At 43.0% G+C, this 22,695-nt stretch overlaps 2 protein-coding genes across 4 annotated transcripts; one reads left to right on the top strand and one right to left on the bottom strand.

Annotated features, from left to right (window-relative positions):
* The first annotated feature begins 3,568 nt into the window (after nt 1–3,568).
* DNAJA2 (DnaJ heat shock protein family (Hsp40) member A2) lies at nt 3,569–14,658 on the top strand. Of its 2 annotated transcripts, none has more exons than XM_021540332.3 (9): nt 3,569–3,748; nt 6,408–6,467; nt 7,401–7,621; nt 8,928–9,008; nt 9,330–9,463; nt 10,654–10,850; nt 12,137–12,281; nt 12,456–12,583; nt 13,043–14,658. In XM_021540332.3, exons 1-9 carry the CDS (start codon nt 3,671–3,673, stop codon nt 13,229–13,231), a joined length of 1,233 nt encoding a protein of 410 aa, XP_021396007.1. In that variant the 5' UTR covers nt 3,569–3,670; the 3' UTR covers nt 13,232–14,658. The 2 variants fall into 2 exon arrangements, with proteins under 2 accessions (XP_021396007.1, XP_085445683.1); XM_085589557.1 differs by lacking the exon at nt 3,569–3,748 and adding an exon at nt 4,050–4,215.
* A 715-nt stretch (nt 14,659–15,373) lies between these two features.
* On the bottom strand, nt 15,374–22,494 carry LOC110475871 (borealin-2). 2 transcript variants are annotated; one of them, XM_085589558.1, is made up of 10 exons: nt 21,682–22,494; nt 21,294–21,493; nt 20,301–20,341; nt 19,891–19,951; nt 19,180–19,247; nt 18,432–18,499; nt 17,751–17,789; nt 16,566–16,698; nt 16,261–16,347; nt 15,374–15,531 (listed from the first exon to the last, which is right to left on the bottom strand). In XM_085589558.1, exons 1-10 carry the CDS (start codon nt 22,362–22,364, stop codon nt 15,484–15,486), a joined length of 1,428 nt encoding a protein of 475 aa, XP_085445684.1. In that variant the 5' UTR covers nt 22,365–22,494; the 3' UTR covers nt 15,374–15,483. The 2 variants fall into 2 exon arrangements, with proteins under 2 accessions (XP_085445684.1, XP_021396020.2); XM_021540345.3 differs by having other exon boundaries at nt 21,294–21,422; nt 21,682–21,854.
* Between the last annotated feature and the right edge of the window lie 201 nt (nt 22,495–22,695).

Below are 22,695 nucleotides of genomic sequence, written 5' to 3'. Positions count from 1 at the left end.
CAGCTTACAATTCTTTAGCTCCACTTAAAAATAAAATGTAAAGTTTCATCCCAGAGGAGTTTTCTTATTATTTATTGCTTAGTTTGATAGTGCGAGATATAAACCAGGCCTGTAGTTGTTGGAACTCAAAACGTCCCTCAGACATTTTTGGATGTTCTGGGCCCAGGTCAGAAGCATTTGAGACCTGGCAGGCAGATGGAAACAGCTGTGATTTTGGATTTGAATCATGGAACGATTTACCAACCTCACAGGAAGAACAAGAAGTCACAAAAGTTTAGATATTATAGTAGAAGTAGTCACAAAGTAAAGGGAAGAAGTTTTGAGTGCTGTACAGGAGGTTTTAGGTCTGTACATGTGGGTCAGAGGTTTTAAGATGGAGGGATTTGGGCCTGCCCTGTCCTCCTTCTTTCTTCTTCCTTACCTCCATGTTCTTGGTGATGTTGGCACTCACAGATTGGTTTAGATTAGAAAGGCACCATTTAATATAGGTAATAGGCATTGGGGAAAAACTATAAACATTTAACATGTAATGTATCATATAAAAGAGAGCAGCAGTCCTGGGCAAGGGGAGAGAAGAAGCAGTCGGGGTCAGAGAGGATGTCAGGGTGTGTGTGTGCCTCTGTCTGAGCTGTGAGCAAACTGCAGCAGCTCAAGAAGAAAATCTTTTAGATAACTTACAATAAACTACCTTGAGACCGGACGACTGAAGACTACTGAGCCTTTTTTGGAAGCTCGGGTTGGAGGAGAGACTTTTCCACCACACGGAGACACCCCTGACCCAGGGTGAGCTCCAGCATGTAGCAACAAGACTGTTTTGGCAGGGAGGAAGAAAGTAGCAAACGCTGCCCTAAACCTTGGCCTGTGCTGCAGCTGATACCCCGAGCTCGCCTCTCACCCCCACTGTCCAGCACCCCTGGCTCATGGACGGGGTGCCAACGTGGCCTCAAGATGCCAAGGGCCTTCAGAAGCCATTCAACTCCCAGGACAGGTAAGTCTGGGCTGAATCATACTTTCAGTGACCTTCCTCCCCATAGGCATAGATAAGAATGGCACCCCACTGGTTTGAGCAACTCACCTTCTTAGAGCTTTAGATTTTTTTTTTTTTTATTAAAAAAAAACCATAAATGCTATGGTATGCTAAACATTCCTTATGTGTTAAATATTGCTTATATCAGTCCTTCTGATTCTGATTAACACCTAAAGAAACAAATCTGAGCTGTAAGGCAAAGAAGCAATCCTTCACACACTTCTTTCTTCCTACTTGACTGCCCACTAAAAAGAAAAACCTGTATGATAAAAAAAAATCTTCTCTAGAAACATATCAATCTGTCAGCAAGCACAGTCTAAAATAGTCAAGCCATGTATGCACAGCAGACAGTTTTTAGAGTAGATTCATTTAGCCTTACCAAAATAAAAGATGAAACCAATTAAAGTAATGCACAGGTAAACCAAATCATGAAGCCTTACTGGCTCCATAAGTTAAACCATGAAATTCCCAAAGGCTGTACAGGCAGCCTCCAAAAACACCAAAGAAAAATACCCATCCTTACAAGGGCTTTTCTTTCTGTGCATCTCTGAACCAGACTAATAATTACAGTCCATAGGATTGTTTCCCACCAACCATTCTCTGACCTGCCACTCTTTTTCTCCCTCCAAAACAAGTCTCCATTTCTTTTGAAACTCTTGACTGCTGCCACACCTGTAACCCCAGAGGCAGGTATTAACCATCATGTACTGAACCAGATCATTACAGGCCAAATAAACACATTGATGGAATTTAGGGCCCAAAAACACCCGCCCAACAAGCAGCAGAGAAGCCACCAGCAGACAGTACTTCCCGATCCACCCCCAGGATTGTGCAACCACAGGCTGTCAAGATGAAGGGTGCCCCTACAAAGAGGGAAGAAGCCTTCAGGCACTCAGATCTGTTCCCCTTAGGCAAGGGACCTATTCAAATCTCTATGTCACAAGCACAACAATCTTTTGAAAGGGCCTTTTCTGTGTTCTCTCACATGTCAGACCAGTAATCTGTTCCCAGCAGCCTCTCCTCAGGCCTCAGCCTTGCTCACCTCTTCCTCAGGGAGCATCCTCTCTGAGGCACAGCCTGGGTTAACCAAGACAGAAACCAAGAAGCCAGTTTTGGGGTTTGCCCTCATACAGACCCCATGCTATCACCCTTAGGATGCACCTGCCACAGCTCTTAGAGCCTTCCAGCAGCCCCTGCCTAACAAGGGGGTAACAACCAAGAGACTACAGCCAAGGAAGGGCTCTCCTAGCCCAGCTTTAAGAGACAAACATCTAATTAAACACAACCCAGCTTTTTATTTGCCTGCAAAGAGTGATGCCCAGCTGGGGCCTTGGGGTTGGTGCACTTTGTGAGTCACTCTGGGCCTCACACAGTAACTAGTGCTTCAAATCCCAGCAGTGGAGCAAAGCACAAAACCAGAGCAGATGGGTACCAGTGCTATTTCTAACCACTAAGCAATATGTCCCTGAAGGAACACCCACTAGTGCCTGAGGGCAGGTAGCAGCTTGGTGTGTGGGTGCCCCATGCACCTCCGTGACAGGCTTGGGGAGGCAGGAGCTGGGGTCCTGGGGGACATGGGTGCACAGACAGTGGTGTTTCACGTTCAAAATTCCAGGCCACAAACAAGTGTTGGCATTTCAGGCTCAACAAGACCAAGTGCCAGTCCCACCCTTTGGCCACAATAATAGTTTGCAGCACTCCAGGCTGGGGCAGAGTGGCTGGGGAGTGTTTGGTGTAAAAGGACCTGGAGGTGCTTATCAACAAAGGATGACCGTGAGCCAGCTGTGCCCAGGTGGCCAGGAATGCCAATGGCCCCTGGCCTGTATCAGGAGTAGTGTGGCCAGCAGGAGCAGGACAGGGATTGTCCCAGCGCACTGGGCACTGGTGAGGCCAAACCTCAAGGGTTGTGTCCAGGTCTGGGCCACTCGATTCTGGAAGGACATTGAGGGGCTGAAGCGAGTCCAGAGAAGAGAAAATGGAGCTGGGGAAGAATCTGGGGTACAGGTCTGATGAGGAGCAGCTGAGGGAGCTGGGGGGCTCAGCCTGGAGAAAGGAAGCTCGGGAGTGAACTTAACACTCAACAACTCGCTGAAAGGAGGGTGCAGCCAGGTGGGGCTCGGGCTCTTTTCCCAGGCAGTAAGTGACAGGATGAGAGAATAGTCTTAAGCTGCACTGAGAGACGGTCAGGTTGGACATAAGGTAGTAATTTTTTCACAGAAGGAGTGGTTAGATATTGGAACGTGCTGCCCAGGGAGGTGTTGGAGTCACCGTCCCCGGGGGTGTTTAAGAAAAGACTGGACGGGCACTCAGTCTGGTTGACATGGAAGGGTTCAGTCATGCTTGGACCGCACGATGCCGGAGGTTTCTGCAGGCCCGCAGACCCTGCGCAGGGACAGGCGGGGGGCGGAGGACGGCGCTCCCGCCCCGCTCCCGCCCGGCAGCGCCCCCTGCCGCGCCGCGCCGGAACTGGGTCAGCGGCGCCGCGGGGGCGGGGCCGCGCGCCTCGCGCGGCGCGGCGCGGTGACGCAGCGCGTGCGCGGTGACGTCGCGGCCGGTCCGTGTCCGTGTCCTGCCGCCGGTCTCGGCCCTGCCCGCGCCGCCCTCGGCCCGCCCGGCCCCGCTCGGTCCCGCCGCCGCCCCGCCATGGCCAACGTGGCCGACACGAAGCTCTACGACATCCTGGGCGTGCCGCCCGGCGCCTCCGACAATGAACTCAAGAAGGTGCGGCGGAGGGGCGGAGGCCGGGCGGCGGGGGGAGGTGGGCCCGGCCGGGCAGGGCCCCGCGGGCGGGCGGCGAGGGCAGCGGGGCCGAACGGGGCGCGGGGGCGGCCCGCGGGCGGCGGGGCCGAGGCTGCGGCGCGGTGCCCGGTAGGCCGCGCCCGGGGCCGAGCGGCCGGAGGAGGCCGCGGGCAGGGCACGGGCCCGGCGGAGGAGGCGGCGGCGGGGCCCGGCCGCGCTCGCTGCCTCCTGTCCCGGCGCGTCCCGCGTGGGCTCCGGGCGCGGGCGGGACGCGGCTCGTCCCGCCCCCGCGGCACCGCGCCGTGCGCGGCCGCCGGGGCTTTTTGGGGCTGGGAATCCCTGCGGGTCGATCCTCGCCGGTGCCATTGTCTGCCCCACGTGCAGGCCTTGGGAGGACTCGGTTTCGCTCATAGATGCGCTTCCTCCCAGGCCGAAAGCGGCAAGGCGAGGTAAACAAAGAGGGGAGGTGAAAACTTGGAGCCGGGTCATCGCTATAGCAATCTTGCAGTGTATAAAGCACCTTTTTTTTCTTTTTTTTTTTTTTTTTCTTTTTTTTTTTTTTTTGTGTGTGGAGGCCTTAATGACCGTTTACACGTGAGGGAGGAGAATGAACCAGACGGTTCACTAGCAGAGGCTTCCGCGGGTGGGTGGTGCTGGCACCAACAACTGCGCCTTACCCGTCATGCACGCGGCAGCCTAATTTGTGCAGGGATAGGCAATTGCAGTGTTGAAATTGTGCTGGAGATGGAGGGCAGGCGGTGAGAAGGTTGTGTTTCGTATACAGCACTGTCCACCAGAATATTTTATTTTATTACAAAGCTCGCTTAAAGCTATGTGTGTCCTCTAAGAATGCAAATCAGAGCAGTTTTCTGCTGGGATAGCCTGCACCGCCCAGTATTAATTACCACATATTAGACTAATCATGGAATGTAAATTTTCCAACTGTCTGCAACACCAAGGAGTTCCTGTATATCTTATTGTCATTGAGAGGTTTCATTGGTCCATTGAAATCTGCTATTTTAACATGTATAGCAGTATAGAAAAACTGAAAATAAATCTTGGTCTCAAGGGGCTGAGAGAACAGGCTTTTACAGTGGCTAAATTAACTTTTACTGAAGTTATATATATTCCCAGTGTAGACTTTGATTATGGATTTGGTTCAGATACAATAGTGATGTCTTCTTTTAGGGCCATGGCTAATTGTAAGAGTTGCTCTAGGAAAAGATGGGTGGGGCTTTCTCTTTTTAAAGATCACCATTACAAGCTCCTTTTTTCCTGATTAGATAATGTTACTTAGGTTATTGGTTAGTGGTGTTTTGGTTTTTTTCTTGGTTGTAGTACTTAAAATATATGGGGAACATCCATTATAGCATAGAATGCACAGGTCTGTGGAACATTACACTTTGTTCCTGATGGGTGATTTGTCCAGTAAGATGCATGAGTTTTGCTTTTTACACTTATTGTGCTTTAGAATATTAGGCTTGTAACATCAACATTGTACACTGCATGCAACCAAGACATGATAAAGAACTAGGGAAATAAAAACAGAGTGTTTCAAGGTAAAATCAGTAATGAGAAATAACTGTATGGATATAAAAAAGGGAAATTCGTTACTTGAGAAGTTGTGATTTCTGTAAAGCTTTGTGCGTAAAACTCTTTAACATTGTATTTCTAGAGAGTTAGTTTAGGTGCTCAGTTACTCAGAAATAAAGTGTTTGAATAATCCTCTCCAAGAATTAATACTTCAATTTTTTGCTGTTGCATCACTGTAGTTCTTTCAGTAGGTGCAATTTCAAAAATAAAAAACTATATACAATGTAACTTGTTAATATCTGTCCCCTGATTGCTTCTGAGGGGTGTTGAGGTGGAGTAGAGGAAGGGTTGAAGTTTTCACTGTCATTAGCTCCAGTGGGAGAAGTCTCTGCCTGCTGTGTTGCTTGCTTCGATTCTCTCGAGAATAAACAGAACAGATGAAGGGCTGCTGAAGAACCAGTGATGGTCCAGAGTGTCAAAGTGCTGGTCAGAAAAAAAGCAGTTTGGAAAGTCCCTTCTGGGGATTTGGCTGTACTCCTACTGATTTACAACAATTAACTTAAATAAAAGCAGTGCTGTGTACATTTCTGTAGATGTAACTCATATGCTGAGCTTAAGGTGAGGTGAACTCTTCCATTAGTGACAGGTAGGGAAGAAGGAAAATTATTGTTGTGAGGAGTGGTTGTAGGGTTGAATGGGAAGCTGAGGCAGCCATTTTGTTGTTGCTGTACTGCTGTGGTTGAGGGCAAAGACAAACGGGTTCAAATTTGCTCTTGTGGTGTGTAGGGTTTGAGTGGGTTCTAAAGAGTAAGTCATTTTAATGAAAGTCAAATGGGATTCTCCCTCTAAGTTAATGAAGATAAGCGGGAAAACTAGTTCTAGCTATTGTGTGCCACAGCTGTGTGTGAATGCAAGTCTGGTTAATGTATGCATGTAGCAATGTTACAATTTTTTTAGGTCATATCAATGTATTAATGACTTTGAAACACTACAATATTTCCACTTTGCTTTATTAGGATTTTCTTTCTTTCTGGGGACATTATTTGAGTTTCTTAGAAAAGAACTGATTAATGGCAATTTTAAATAATTTTCTGCTTCTTTCAACTAGGCATACAGAAAACTGGCCAAGGAATACCATCCTGATAAGAATCCAAATGCAGGGGACAAAGTAAGAAAGACTCATCTTTTTTTTTTTTTTTTAAATACCTTATGCTTGCTTTTATAGTAGCACCTAAGGAACTGAATACAGGTGTTGGGGGCTTGCTGTTTAAGTTGTTAATCAATACTGTGAAAGGGAGTATTGTCTGGTCAACTTCTCCCCCATGTCAAAATGTGCCAGTGTACCTCATGACAAAATGCAGCAGTTGGCTCAAATTGGTTGAGAAGGTAATGCTGAGGGAAAAATTGCTTCTCATTTGCTGACATAATGTCAGCTGGCATTGGCATCTGTGTAGGAATTTGAAAAAGATTGTAAATTTTTCAAGTTTTTCCAACATAGAAAAACATATGTGTGGAGATTCTTAAACCTGCTGCAGCATAAAACAAATTGCTTATGTGGGAAGATTGAATTAGATTTGTTATGCTAAAAGTAATTTAAAAATCATCAATTAAGTTGACTCAGCTGGTTCTCTTTAACCAAATTGAAGTTTGATGGCTGCTTAGAGGTGAGCAGAGATGACTGTGAAAAGATGCTAAATATATTAATATGCCTTTCAGTAAGCTACTTAATTGTTTGTGTATTTTAAGGGCCCAGCATCTTGAAGTCTTTGCTTTTAGTATGTAACTGTTGGGTATCCTGCCTTTTGACTTCTGCAATATTGTGTACTTGGGATTTTTTTCAGTTGGATTTTTTTTATTTGTAATAAATCTGTATTATGCTAGTAAAGAACAAAGCCAACCAAGTTTTGCAGTAAAATGTCTTATTTTATGGTAGGATGTAACAAAACCAAGTCTAAAGTATTGCTATGTTAAAATGAGGATGGAAAAGTATTTCATTGTGTACCTTAATTGATAGGTCTTCATGCAGGGGGAGAAACTTATAAAATGCTGCCTTGAAGTTCTAAATTATCATGCATTGTTTTGCCTCTGTTTCCTTTTCTAGTTCAAAGAAATAAGCTTTGCCTATGAAGTATTGTCAAATCCTGAGAAACGTGAGCTGTATGATAGATATGGAGAGCAGGGGCTCCGGGAAGGGAGTGGAAGCAGTGGCATGGACGATATTTTCTCCCATATCTTTGGTGGTGGATTGTTCAATTTCATGGGTGGCCAGAGTAGAAGTCGCAATGGTAGAAGAAGAGGAGAAGATATGGTGCATCCACTCAAGTGAGTACCTTGAACTTTGTGCTTTGTAGCTTGTACTTTGAAGCTTTCCTGACCATAGAAACTGCTGGTTTCTGTTCTTGATACACTTCTCAGCTGAGATCCTCTGAAGTGTGCACACTACTCTTCAGAGCTGCATGTTGTATGTTGAGCAGGGGCCAGTCATCTGGAGTTACTTTCCTTGGTTGGTTAATCTAGAAACTACCACATACTCTGCCAGGTTATTTGAATTATGTACTTTGTTAGCTTTATTTTCTTTGTTTTGCTCCTTAATTATGTTTGGTAGTTCTAATCTGGAAAAGCCTTCAACAGCCAAGTATTACTCACCAGGCAGATTCTGGTCTGTGGAGGTGCTCTGGAAAGACTTGAATTCATAGGGCAGTGCCAGCTGGAACTATGGTTGAACCTTATAATTAATGGAAAAGTGTGTGTGGTGGCTTTGGTTTTGGTTTTGTTTATTTATTAAAAACTATTCTTGAATATCACATCTGTATTTTAGAGATCTCTTCTTGCAGTCATGGCTGGCTTTTTGCCTGCTGAGCAGGTCTCTTCTAAGAACTTCAGTTAAGCAACATCTTTCCTGTGGCTGGCAAACTGTGCTTGGTGAAGTCTATTTAGCTTCACATGCTTGCTTGTTTAGTAGCTAATACTCTATGGTGTATTATTAATGAGCTTTGATTTTATTGTTTTTTGTAAATACTGGTGCCAGGCAACCTGTTCTCAGTATAACTCAATACACTGAGTTGAAATTTCTATCCACTAACAAGCCCTTTTAGGAGAAACACTAAAAAGTTAAGTGGCCTTGGGGACATGCTAACCCCTCCCCAGTAAACTCTCTTGTGTAGAAAACCCAATACACTAGTAAGTACTCTATATGTGTTCTTATGTGTTTATGCAATAGACAACATAATTGTTTGGAGTGTTTACAGAGGCTTGTTTCTCACCTGCTCGGTAGAATTAAAATTACTAATTAATTATGACTGTATAATAGCACAAAATTCTAGATAACCTTGTTTCCTATTGAGAAACATAACCAATCCTATCTGGTTTATTCTGATTAAATTACAGCTTTTCTCTTAAACTATGTTCATATTTACAAGTGTATATTGATATGTATGAAATTTTTTTCAGTAACTCTTTGGGGAAGCCAAAATGGTGCTTAAAATCTTATTTTGATAGCAGATTTAGTCTTGTTAGGAATAACTAGTTAGGTTGTTTTTATTTTTTTATTTGCCCTGGGCAAGTATTTTAATTGCATGGGAAATTAAGTTGTTAAATGATAACCCAGGAGAAATACTTTATTTTATAGAGTCTCTTTAGAAGATCTCTATAATGGAAAGACAACTAAACTACAACTTAGCAAGAATGTCCTTTGTAGTGCATGTAACGGGTAAGTATGTTTGTATTTTTGAGTTCTCTGGTTGCTTTGTCGGCAGACAGTGTAATGAAGGATCTCCTGTGTCAGATCTTTATCAGTATTTGACTTACTGGAGCCTGCTTTCAGACCAGCAAATTGTTGAACTTGAATGATGCTGTTGATGGAGCTGGAACTATTCAAGGGCTTTGTGTGGGGGAAGGGTGGGAGAGCAGAGAACCTAACTGTAATTGGTAGTGCATTTGGGCATGTAGGCATGCTAACCTACTGCTGGAGGGGGTTTCTGGGTTCTTTTTAAGAACTTCCTTTTCATGCAACTGGTGCTTTGTGCTGCAGGCAGGGAGGGAAGGCTGGCTCCGTTCAGAAGTGCAACGCCTGCCGGGGCCGGGGCGTGCGCATCATGATCCGGCAGCTGGCCCCGGGGATGGTGCAGCAGATGCAGTCCGTGTGCTCCGACTGCAATGGAGAAGGTAGGCCAGGCTCTGTTCTGTTACTAAATGTGCTTGCTTGCACCCAGCCTCCCGCTCAAATCTCAGGAGGAACTTATCCAGGACACTTCTGCCCTTACCCAGTCAGCTGCATCTCACTCTGGTGGCAGCATGGAGAAATGATTTCACTCAGAACAGCAGCGACATTTACAGTGTTTAATGTACTGAAAAGCAGCCTAGAAGTTCAAGCAGTAGGGATTGATTACCTTTAAGAACACTTAGATGTGAATATTACTTACTGCTGTTACTCTTCTGTTAAAGTAAAAACCTGAGATGTTGCTGTTTTAGGAGCTATTTGTCTTTTTGCACCTCCTGATATCCAAGGACAGTCGTAGGTTAAAATGGGAACCTCAAGTTGAATTTTTAACTTCTTCAGATTAAGATGATATCTTTGCCTGTTTAGGGGTAGCAAGTTCAGCACTTCACATGATTTCTTTTTATGTATTCTGCAGTTGGCAGAGTAATAACATCACCTTGTGAATGATTTTACTTGTCACAACACTCAAGCTACAAAGAGTTGTAGTTTGTGACTTGTCAAAACATTTAATAAATGATGTTGTCTTTAACAGTTCATATGCCTAACCTACATATTTTGTAGTTTCAACTTCATCATATTGTTATGCTTTCTTTCACAGAAAGGTGGTTTAAGGTGAGAAGCTTAATATTTTAAGCCCTTTGCATCTGCTCGTGGCACTTAGTACTGAAATCTTACAGTCCATGTGCCCTAGTTCTTTGGTTACTGTGTATAGAGACAAGAGCTCACTGGAAAAACAAAGGTGAGGTAGAACAGAACATAGAAGCCATTTTGGATTGTCACCCTTCAGTTTGCTGGAAACAGTAATTACCTTTGTAGGGGTGAATCTGATGTGACAGGCTCTCTTCCCCATTTTTGTATGCAAGCATCTATAGATCTCCTGGCATTTACTTAGGACTATCTTGTGGGGATATTCTGGGAGATGAGGCAGTCAGGGAACTTTTTTATTTTTCTTCCTTCCCCGTGTCTCAGCTAGAGTAAATGAAGCCTGGATTTCCTCTTGCGAGGAATTCATAAAGCAACATTGCAGTCACTACTTGTGTTGCAGAAATTCTTCGGCTTGCTTTCAAATAGTTTTTCCTAGGAATTGGATGTGACTGTGTCAAAATCTCTGAACTCAAAATCTGTCTTTATTTAGGTGAAGTAATTAATGAAAAAGACCGCTGTAAAAAATGTGAAGGGAAGAAGGTGATCAAAGAGGTAAAAATACTTGAAGTCCATGTAGATAAAGGCATGAAACATGGGCAAAGAATTACATTCAGTGGAGAAGCAGATCAGGCTCCCGGCGTGGAACCAGGCGATATTGTTCTTTTACTCCAAGAGAAGGAGAATGAGGTAATGCTTTTGAGTTTATCTTTTAAATGCCTTTTATTCCAGTTGTTAATATTTAAGTTATATGGATGACCATTCATTTAAAGTAATTGATACAGTTGCAGCTCTGGGAGAGATGGGGAATAGCTTTTAATAGATTTATATGTGTAACACAGCTTTCATCCTGAGCCAGAAAAAACTGGGCAAGGTCTTAGCCAGGGGACAGGCAGCTTTGTGGTGCCTCCTAATGCCAGCAAGAGGTAGTTTCTCATATAAGCGCCAATTGACTTCAGTGCAGCAGATGCAGTGAAGAGCCATTCAGGATGTTAACTTTAATCTGCTTTGCTCGTGACACTATACAGAATTCTATGTGTGGCTTTTTTCCATGTCTTGTGACATGGCAGGGAACTCCCAGATGGTACTTTCTGTGTGTGCTGCTGTGGTTCTGGAAATGACACAAATCAGTGATGTTGCTGATTCACTTAACAAAATAAACATTATTTTATATTAGTTCGGTAAGACTTATGTTTAGTGTATTCTGGACTATATAAACTGCACATTGGAAGTAAATACTGCAATTTATCTTCTCCTGTTAAAACTCATGTGGGGCAGAGTTGAGGTGACTGCTCCTTCTTTAATTCCAATAGCTAGAATGAAATAAGGAATAGTTCATGTGTTTCACTCGAGGAGTAGTTTTCTGTTGTGACAGAGTAGCATGGGGTACAACTTTAAACTACAGTCATATATTAAGGATGTAATGTTGGTTATCTGCTAATTAGGTAACAGACTGCTAATCTGCCAGTCTGTCCTAGTCAGTAAAACTAGATAGCCTTTGTTCTTAAAATTTCTCTTGAGACCCATGGGTCTGCCGGTGGACAAATTTTAAGATTTACTCTGGTTAAGAATCCTGAGTTATGTGGCCTAAAGATCTCTTCTGACAGCTGTGGACTAAGTGATTGAAGTCCTGCTGTAGGTCAAGAGTTGAAAAACAAAGATGTGGTTTATATACTCCAGTGCAGGTGAAACTGTGTCAAACTGTTGTCAGTTTTGTTTATAGGTTGATCATGTGGAAGATGTTGGGGCTGCTGTACAGGCCTGGTTTCATTTGAATCTTACCTTGGCTTATTTTAGATGACACTTGGTCAGGTACAAACATACCAAGCATCTGAATTAATAGAATCAGGTTCACTTCATAGAAAGGCTTTTGTTCTGACATTGAATTTGAAGGATAAATAATAATGAACTCTCAATAATGAGTCTGGTGGAGTTGTGATTCTAGTACTAGAAAGGATATCTCCTTTGTTTCCCAGATGTTCCAGCGGGATGTGAATGACTTGCATATGACACACAAGATTGGACTTGTTGAAGCACTGTGTGGATTTCAGTTCACATTTAAGCACCTTGATGGACGTCAGATTGTGGTTAAATATCCTCCTGGAAAAGTAATTGAACCAGGTAGGCTTGACCTGAGAAGGATTTCTTTGATTATGCTTTTGTGATTCTTCAGCACTTAATCCCACCCTTGTTCTTCTGTTAACTGAACCTAGGCTGGGAAAACAGAGCTGTATGGAGAGAGAATGACTCTGCAATAGCACTTTGCTGATTACTGTGCTTCTCTTTGAATTCCAGGTTGTGTTCGTGTAGTCAGAGGTGAAGGAATGCCACAGTATCGCAATCCTTTCGAGAAAGGGGATCTCTATATTAAATTTGATGTTCAGTTTCCTGAAAATAACTGGATTAGCCCAGAGAAGCTTTCAGTAAGTAGTTGTTCAAGCATAAATGTGGTGTTTTGCTTGACAGAGTGTACAAAAGAGCCTATGTTGTACTTCATGGGCTTACTCTCAGTGCTTAAATTCAGATACAAGTGAAGTTCTTTTAACCTTTTTTATGGGCCATGTGATACTTGGAAATACCCCTTGAAATGTGAAGCTGTATTAAGCACTGTGCAGATGGTACACAGAGAGGGCAGGAGGAGAATCTTTCTGTTGCTGTGTGATAAGTTTATGGAGTGCACCTGTATTTACTGATTGCACTTTTGGTTGATGATATGCAGAGCTGTTGGTTTTCTTGAAGTGGTGTCTTCTAATTGATACAAATACTTCTAAATGACTTTGCTGTTCAGGGCTTTCATCAGCATAAACTTAGTTATGGGAAACCAGTCACTTTATTTAGGTCTTCTAGATGCAATACTGAATGCATTTCTTTTTTTGGGGCAGGAACTTGAAGATCTTCTGCCAGCTAGACCAGAATTTCCCAATGTAATTGGTGATGCAGAAGAGGTAGATCTTCAAGAATTTGATACCACTCGTGGTTCAGGTGGTGGCCAGAGACGTGAAGCTTATAATGATAGTTCTGATGAAGAAAGCAGCCATCATGGACCTGGGGTACAGTGTGCCCACCAGTAAACATTTGTCTAAAAAGTTGCACAAGGATTTTCTTTCAAATTTTGCCTGACTTGTTTTCAACAATCCAGCTGGATTGTATAAGTAATCCAGATGAACCAATGGACATCTATTGCTGTATGTGTAACTTTTAAATTGGTCTATAGTATCTACAGAGTGTAATTTAAACTAACCACAAGCTTACATCTTCATTTTGACTGTGTAGCAGAATAAAGCACTTGAAAGGAAGACAAGACTCCTTTTCACATGGGTTTTAAGTTTGTCCTCGTATCTGTGCTTGATTTTTACCAGTTTTGTGTAGATTTTAAGTTTCATATTTTAAATTCAAATTCTACATTGTAAAGTTTGTGTACAATTTGTCCTGAGGCTTGGTATTTGGCTGCACCTGCATAAGCTGCTACAAGTAGAATCAAGAATTTCATAGCCTGTATCTATCATCTAGATGCATGGTAATTGGGCTTTGCACATAATGGGTTTAGAGCTGACTGGGAACAATGAAAGACTAAATTAGAAGTGGTTGTAAGTTTTTTTTTCTACCATCTTGTGAACGGTTTCTGAAATGAAATAAAAGCAGTTGGTGTATAATATATTTCTTTTGCCTTGAAACTCTTACTTTTCCAGTGGCTTTAACTAGTCTGTGTATGAAGAGACTATGTAGGTGATAGATATTTTATAAACAGGGAGGCTGAAGCTGCCTTAAGACTAGGTGAAGGTGAGATAACAATTGCGTGCCAGATTCAAGTCTCTTAGTGAAATGAGAGATGACTAAATGGGCACAGGGAAGGCTGCAGCCATGTCCCCTTTGTGTGAAGATTACACAAGGATATCTGAATTCAGTCTAAAGAAAACAAACCCCTTAAATGGGGAATGATTAAATTTTGAAATAATGGTGTCTTTCTCTTAGCCTTTGAATTCTGTTCAAGGTCTGATTCAGCCTCACTTCCTAGAGAAATGTTTCCAGGTTAAAAAAAGAATTGTTTAACCTGGAAACATAAGAAATGTAGATGGTTTTGTTACTTTTCTAGTAGTTTGCACTTTGGTTTAAGTATGAAGATATAAAAATCTCCAGCTGCAGTTCTATTTACTATTAATTGGCAAAAATGCCAGAGCAAAGCAAAAATGTGACCTTAACTAAGGAACTGTTGTGCATGAACAGTGTTGGGTTGGTAAGCTGCCTCTATAGCAAAGTTTCTCTCCTGTTTAAGTGAGAAAGTTGAAGCTCTACTTTTCTTTACAAATCTGAAGTGTGACTTGTTTAGTTATTTTTCTGATAGTTGTTGACACTTTATTGATGAGGTTGGAGGGACAAACTCCAAGGATTTCAATGTGCTTGGGTAGGCATTGGCATTTGAATGTTGCTGAACATCCTTGTTATAGACTCTAAAAATGAAGCAAAAATAAATACTGTTTGATCTGTATTTCAGTACTGACTTATGATGTGGCATTCTCTAGTGAGTCTTTTATTTTCATTTATTAACACTTGGGGTTGCTTTTTTGTGAAGCCATGGTTACATGCTGATCCTTTGTCCTGACTGATGTCACAAAGGAGTTAGTCCTTGTAACCTGCAATGCTTAAATAATTACAATGCCTGTCTTCTGCTTGTAAGTCCTTGCAAAACAGAGTAATGCTCTAAACCTTTAATCCCCATTCAGATTCTTGTTTTGAAGGGGAAGAGAGGAAGGGATTCACAGTAACTTTTCAGATAGCTGAAGTGAAGGGGTGGAGGAAGAACTGATCACTGTAGGGTAGTTCTGCTTCAGTCCTCAGCTGGCATTAATTTGGGCTCCTGCCAGCAGCACCTGATAACAAATTCTAATTTTACCTGTCATCTTGCACATGTCACACACAAGAGTGGAAATAAATTTTATTCCCGTGTTAGATTCATATATGCTAGCACATATCTAAAGTTATTAAAGTGTCTTAAGTCTGTTCAAAAATTTAGTGCCTTGTATTTCAGTTTGTGAGTTGATATTAGAGAAACTTATTTCCTACATGCAGTCTCTTACTGTTCATTTTGCTGTGAACTTAGTTAAAATCCAACCTAAGCCTTTTATAAAGAAAAAGTAGCATTTTCTTCTGCTTTGGTATCCTGCATAACAGGAATTTCTAAGACACATCACATGATATAAAAGCTTATAAAAATATTTACTGGGCAGTATAAAGCTTTATTAAGACATAATAGACGTGATTTCAACAGTTTGGAGGCAGCAGGCAAGAGCAGTCACCAATGTTCTGTGGTCACAAGACAGTTCCATTAACTTGGTTTAGGTGTTACCTTTCCACACAGTACAGTCAGCTCACTCTGAGGGGGGGAAAATTCATTTTAGCTCAAGCAACCCAAAAGAACTTGGACGAAAAGTCTCTACTCTTAAAGCAAGCAGTGAGCGCTGACTCCCCACTGTCTGCCTACAGAGGCAGAGCCGTAACAGAAACCACAGAACAGCTCCCAGACCTTTAGCTAGGCTCAGCTGCACTGGTCTCTATACCTGCACAACTGCAAACTGGTTAATATGTCTGGATAGATTTCCAACAATAGCCCAGGTACCCTCATCTTCAGGAGGGTTGGGCAGTATGTGCTATGAAGTTCTGTTCCACTTAATTTTGCTTCACAACCATTAAGGCAGTTCCTGTTCAACTGCAGCAGAGACCTAACAGCTGACTTAACTCAGCAAGGGAGACAGAATAATGGATTGTAAGAAGACTCAAGACTGAGCTGTAGCTTTGTGAATGAGAGATAAGAGAATGGCAGTTTGCTCACATGGCAGGACAGCCACCAGAGCACTGCAGAAGGAAGAGTTTATGCTCTTGTGCCCCTCCAGCCTGTCACCAAACTGCACGTGCTTATTTAAGTGTAGTTACTTATACACGTGCTCCTTGTGCAGCAGTTCTCCCCTCCCTCCAACTGATGCCAACCAGTTTAGGCTTAAACTCCAAAGAGTTGGAATTTGCATTCATGACAGGATCTGACATGAAACCCTGGGACCAGGTGTCTGAATACACAGATCTGTTAAGTCTCCTAGTTCAAGCTTACCACCAGATTATGGATGTGCTGTACTGTATCCTGATTTAGGAGCTGCACATCAATATTACGGAGGTCTCCACCAGCTGTACAGAGTGTCTGCGAAGAGAAGCAATTATAAGGTTAAAAGATTTTTCTTGCATGCCCAGCTTCTCTGAAACTTATGTGTTCCCCTGTACATTGCAAAACTTTGGCAACCATTTTTCCTTCTGTTTAGCAGCATCTCATTGAGGAAAACAAGAGCTATCACTATCAGACTATTTGCACTGATCAACTACTGTAAGTTGAAAATGTTTGTTTAAAAAAAAAAAAGATACCTGTCCATCAGCCAGGGGGATATTGACAAATGGAACACTTTTGTGTTGGGGTACCGATTTACTTCTTTTTAACATGCCTTGAACTCTTCCACTTGCAGGTAAAGTTCTTGAGACAGTCTGTTGTAATCCAGCACTAGAATACAAAGAAAGTGTTACTCAGAGGTTAACTTTCTATGCTCTGCTGGAAATTTTCAAGCATGAAGCAAATGCCAGTAGTAGGAAATACACCTAGGAGAGAGGCAGGCATGTTTAAATTTTTCCAGTTCTGCCAGGAGACTACCGAAATCTAAGCATGAGCAGCACTTACAGGCACTGCTGGGTAATGTTACGACCCTGCCACTGCAGTAACCTTGTAAGCCTGTGACACAAGATGACATTTTGGCTACTCAGTAATAAGAATATCCACTCTCCAATATCAGCAGTGAATGTTTACCGTTTTGGAAAGAGGAAACTTCGTGGCTCAGGGCTTAAGATAAGACATGTGCTGTATCTGTCTACTACAGAGGGACATATCAATAAATACCAAAGCTGCTCCCTCTCAGAGACACAGGGTGTACCATATGCCATGCAGAATTCCTAAGTTTTCATTTTACGACAGTTATTATTTTACTTTAAAAATGTAAGATTTGGGTGTGTTTGCATAGAAACAAGCCTCTGATATTTCTAGCAGGCCAAGGTGAAACTGAACCACTTACTGGTTTCAGGGCCCATTTAAGTTGCTCACCCCCTCACTTCAGCTTTTGCCAAAAGTGTAGTGTATGCAGAATGATGCTAACTAAAAATCTTGACTATTCAAGATGCCAATAACTGATTATCAGTGTATTTCATTGAGGGGTTTGTGAGGATTGGTTTATTTTTCTTTTAACAAAGTATTGGTGACATTTTAATCAAGGCTGGGCTCTGAGAACAAGTTTGAGATGTAAGTCTGTAAACAGTGAGTGAGAATAGCATTTATACTCTAAATACTTTTTTTTTTTAAACTGACTTAGGCCATCAAATCCTGTGCCTCCATGATAATGTGAGTTAACACCCACACTCAAAGCAGGAGGTGTAACTTGTTTGGCACCCCTGCTGTCACATTTAGTGGCAGACCACAAAGATCTGCTACATCTAGACTGATAATAATATATAGTGTCTTGGTATTGAACAAAATTATTTATTAAAAGCATACTGAAAACCACTTACCTTTTAGCTACATTTGGAGTGGCTTTGAGATTTGTGGCACTGCAATGAAAACAAAGAGACTTGGCATCCTTCTGCAAGCTACACTAGCAGTAAACACTAAAAAAAGTAGTTATTGGCTTTGTGTTTTGTTGAGGGTTTTATTTTGTTGGTTTACTATTTTTATTTATTTCCTCCTCATCTACTTCTACTGTAAAGTTTTAGCTAGGATGAAAGTAGACAGAAGTGGAGAATCTGAAGTGCCCCGTGACAGGGATCTAGTGTGAAAAAGCTCTCCTGAGGTAAACGTGACATAGTGGGATCTAAAACCGTACAAGAACACAATAATAATTTATGTTACTGAGCAAGGGAGGGCTGCAATACCCACATTAGGTGTTTATTACAGAACAATTCAGTAGTACCAGCAGACCAAAGATGCTTTCCTTACATGCTCTCTTCCATTAGTATTGTTTGAGAATCTGTACTGCTCCCCTAAGTTCAGAACTGTGCACCATTATGCCTTCATCTGCTACAGGTGCTTTTTTGTTCAGGTTCACATCACCACAGTGCATCTTAGGTTATGGAAGAATCCTTATCAGATGTATTTCCATTGGGCTCAAATCTCAGCTACTATATTTGAAAATAATTGTGTTCGGCACTCAAAAATTCAGGTGAGTTAAATAAGCTATCAAAGATCAGTCTTACCTAGGATGAGAGTTCAGTTTGCCACTTAAACCAGAGGCCAGTGAAACCAGTGACCTGGTTTTGGAAATCTAAAAATTTATATATAAAACTGCAGTTAAAAGAGATGGCATTTGAAAGCAAAATTATAGGTATTTGCAGGAAACAATACTGTAAAAATTTCTTGTTGAAAAAGGGTAGCTAATCCCCATGTGCTGCCTTTTATATATATTAAATACCAAATATACATTGTAAAAACAGTTTCATAATGACAAAACATACTTATTCCTACTGAAGAATCTTTTTTGTATTTGTTGTCATCTTGCTACATCAGTGTCTGGCTGAGGAGCTACACTGCCCAGACAGACTGAGGTGGCAAAACTAAAACACATTATTTGGTTTAGAGACAAGAACGCACTACTCAGTTATAGAAAAGCATGAATTAAACATGAGGTTGATTTAAAAAATAAAGTTTCAACAAAATATGGTTCCTCAAACCATCAAGACTTACTTGCAAGTCAAGAGAGAATGACTATGCCAGTACTTGCCAGCTAGTGTGAATTAGTCATTAGAAGTGCAGACATCATATTTCATTATGAAAATAATTTACAGTTAGCCTTGCTTAATTTCAAAGATGTTATATTTAAAATAACTGACTTTTCCAACAGACAGCAGAGTACTGGCCTGCCTTGTCATGGATCTAGCGGGGCTTGTGGCCGCTCAAAACTGATTAAGTCCTTATGTTTTTTGAATAAAAACAGAATAAACTTACTTTTTTAGTTATTTTCTTTGCAGAACTGTGCTTGGTATCTTCATATTCAACAATTGTAGTTACCTTAACTATAAATGTATTAGAAGACAAGGAAAATAAAGATCTCATGAAGAGCACAAAACACCACTTCAGCCTCGTGTTTGAAGCCTATTTTCCCCTGTGGACAGCTTTGGCCCTTCTGCTGTTTATGTCATTCACTTGGGACACAGGCCAAAGCAAACTCTGTGTGTTCATCACAGGCACTGGGACACACAGGACAGCTAAAAGACCCCAGATAATCCCTCAGCCCACAGACAAAACAGAATTACACCCCAGTGGTAGTATCCTCCTTATTGATATTTGGGGATATGAAGAAAAATGGTATTTTTCTTACAAAGCTTAATGGGCAGAATTAAGGAAAATCAAAGAAAAGAGGAGTGACTTTCCTAGCTCTCCTGCTGTACTGTAAAACCTTAAATCTGTCTCTTCTCACCATTTCCCCCGAGAAATACAAAGGACAGAAGCTCTTATCTCATTCTTTAAAGTACCTCTACAGCAACACAGCTCATGATCCTCCACACTGAATGCTAGGGGGTCTGTTATGCACTTTTCACTCTTGTATTCTTCAGGCTTAACATTCATTTTACAAATACTCAGTTCAAACCAGTTAAAAAAAAAAAAAAAAAAAAAAAAAGCAAGAATCACAGGATATATGTTAATGAGTTGACCTGCCTTTTTTGCTGTTGGTCCTCACCAGTTTGGGATTTGGTATGTCTTCTACAGAGCAGTCAGTCTAAAAAAAAATGTTTATCCAACAAGGGAAGGTCGTCAGATTTTTCCTAGTAGATGCATATTATATTACAAAAGGCAGTGAACTAAAAGGGCATGAAAGCAACTGACAGAAAGTGGGACTGGCAAAACATCAGTTGGTTTTTTTTGGAAACATCTGAGTTTCTGCCAGCAGGTGACCCTAAAACTTTAGGTAATGTTCATAACTGCACCGTGGCTGGCTGCCTAGTCTTTTCATATCATCTTCTATTTAAACACACAGCCAAACAAAATAATTTGTCTGAAGTATTTACAGCAGGGAGAGAAGAAATCTATTCAGTAAAATATGATAAGATTTGAAAACACACACTTACCACTGCAGCAGCAAGAGCCACTTCCTCCCGTCCTTGCAAATCTGTAACTCAAGAAATGATAACTTATTTAGACACTATTACTGGCATAACTTTTATCTTCAGATTCTTATGGGCTCAGAAGCCAAACTAGTAGTTCAGGATTACAGTATCCTTAGGTCAGCATATGTGTTACATTTGAACAAGATTCCAGTCTTGTAGGACAGTCACTCCTACAAAACAACAATGAAAATCTGAGGCCATTTCAGTGTTTAATCCTTGAAAGAATCTTGAGTGTAGTCACAGAGTATCCCCCACATTCAAAGAACCACCACATGCACACATTGCACTGCAGACAGCTAATGGTCTTAGGCAGGAGATTCTCCAGAAGGACACCAAAATACATAATCAGGCTTACAGTAAACTCAAGTTCTTCAAGAAGTTCAGGTTTGATCTCTGTATGGCCCCTACAATTTCCAGCTGCAAGGTAGATTCCAGATACATCAGTTCTCACCAGAATATACATCTGATGCTGAGCGTACACATCTTAAACTTCTGCATCAATGGGAGTTAAAATTAAACTTGTTTGCTTATCATCACAGGTATATGATTAGATTAGAATGGCTCAGGAGAGTTCAAACTGACAAAGAGAAAGTAATCTCAGTGGCTAAGGATGAACAGATTCAGATGAACAAAAATGGTTGGTTTTACACACAGAAAACACTGGTTTTGTAATTATTTCTTGTCTCTTCAGACTTTAAGTAAGATTACCTAAGTGCACACGTAACAGTACTTTCCAGATTAGTCACTAATTCTATACCCTGTGTTACACAGATCAATCTACTTGAACAGGAGTGCTCAGCGAGCCTCTGCTGGGTAACAGCACTGCTGATCTGCTTAAAATACAGGGCAGGCAAAGCAAACTTTTTCATGAAAGCCATCAGGTTCCCAGGTTTTCTCCCGCAGCCCCGGGCACACCTCTGCCCGCATCCCGAGCACAGGGCCGCGCACTCTCACCGAGCACATCTTTCCTTTTCATCTTCCTGACGGCAGCCGGCATCGTCAGCAGCTCCACGGCAAACGCCTTCTCCGCTGTCTGCAAAAACGAATCCAGCTCTTTCTTCATCTCCTGGATGTGCTCCTTGGCTTTAAAACAAAACGCGCTTTTATTGCCGTGCGTGTTACATGTTTCCAAGTATAAGCACTGCAAGACCGCGCTATAAAGAAAGTTAAAACAGCGATTATTTATCCGCAGAAATGGAGCGGGGAGTCGGAGCGCCTGGAGCCTCCATCAGCCGCCAACCTGGGGCGCGGGGCAGCGGCCCTGCCCGAGGGCGCGACCCCGGCCGGGGCGCTGCCGGCCCGGGCCGCCGTTCCCTCCCAGCCCGGGCAGCCCCGGCCCTACCCTGCTGGTCGAAGTCGCTGAGGAAGAGCGCGATGCGCTGGTCCCTCTTCTTCTGGGAGAGCGCGGTGCGCTGCTCCCTGTCCCGGGGCAGCGCCCCGCGGTCCGGCTCCACGCCCGAGTCGCTGCTGCGCCGCCGGCACGGGCCCTTCCCCGGGGCCATGGCCGACAGCCGCGCCTGCCCTGCCCGCAGCCGCCGGAGCGGGGCCGGCCGGACACGCCCCGGGGCGGGGGACGGGGGACGGGGGACGGGGGACGAGGGACGGGGGACGAAGAGCCGAGCCCGCGGTCCCGGGCTCTGCCTGAATGGCGCGAACGCCTGAGGGGAGCGGGGTGGGACTGCCCCGTCTCGGAGGTGCCTCAGGCGCTGCCACCTGTGACAGGACGAGGAGGAACGGGTACAGATTGAAAGGGGGGAAACTGAGGTTAGATAATCGAGAGGAATTATTTACTCTGAGGGTGGTAAGACACTGGGCTCCAGGGAGGTTGTGGATGCCACAACCCTGGCAGTGCTCAAGGCCAGGCTGGATAAAGCCTTGAGCAACGTGTGGGAGCTGTCCGTGCCCAGGCGGGGGGGATGAAAAGGGAAGATGTGCTCGGTGAGAGTGCGCGGCCCTGTGCTCGGGATGCGGGCAGAGGTGTGCCCGGGGCTGCGGGAGAAAACCTGGGAACCTGATGGCTTTCATGAAAAGGTTTGCTTTGCCTGCCCTGTATTTTAAGCAGATCAGCAGTGCTGTTACCCAGCAGAGGCTCGCTGAGCACTCCTGTTCAAGTAGATTGATCTGTGTAACACAGGGTATAGAATTAGTTGGTGACTAGTCTGGAAAGTACTGTTACGTGTGCACTTAGGAAATGTATTTAAAGTCTGAAGAGACAATAATTACAAGCTGACCTTTAAGGTCCATTCCAACCCCTCAATATTCCATGATTGTACAATTTAATGATCCTTACGCCCTGGCAGGAGCTGGACACACGTGAATTGCTGTTTTGTTCCCAGTTTGGAGCTGCCTGGAGCAG

This window comes from Lonchura striata, chromosome 11 (genome assembly GCF_050655825.1).
Source record: "Lonchura striata isolate lonStrDom1 chromosome 11, ASM5065582v1, whole genome shotgun sequence".
NCBI classification, from domain to species: Eukaryota; Metazoa; Chordata; class Aves; order Passeriformes; family Estrildidae; genus Lonchura; species Lonchura striata.
Note: the sequence above shows the minus strand (reverse complement) of the source record. Positions and strands in the feature narration are given on the sequence as shown.

What these genes read in the sequence shown, in the direction of transcription:
- LOC110475871 (XM_085589558.1), bottom strand. Translation starts at nt 22,364, where the DNA reads ATGAAAGCCATCAGGTTCCCAGGTTTTCTCCCGCAGCCCCGGGCACAC. An exon ending in GAGGACCAACAGCAAAAAAG is followed by an intron (nt 19,248 to 19,890) that starts GCAGGTCAACTC and finishes ATACATTTATAG; the next exon opens with TTAAGGTAACTACAATTGTT. An exon ending in ACTCCAAATGTAGCTAAAAG is followed by an intron (nt 16,699 to 17,750) that starts GTAAGTGGTTTT and finishes TTTGTATTCTAG; the next exon opens with TGCTGGATTACAACAGACTG.
- DNAJA2 (XM_021540332.3), top strand. Translation starts at nt 3,671, where the DNA reads ATGGCCAACGTGGCCGACACGAAGCTCTACGACATCCTGGGCGTGCCG. An exon ending in GATATGGTGCATCCACTCAA is followed by an intron (nt 7,622 to 8,927) that starts GTGAGTACCTTG and finishes TTTATTTTATAG; the next exon opens with AGTCTCTTTAGAAGATCTCT. An exon ending in TTAGCCCAGAGAAGCTTTCA is followed by an intron (nt 12,584 to 13,042) that starts GTAAGTAGTTGT and finishes TTTTTGGGGCAG; the next exon opens with GAACTTGAAGATCTTCTGCC.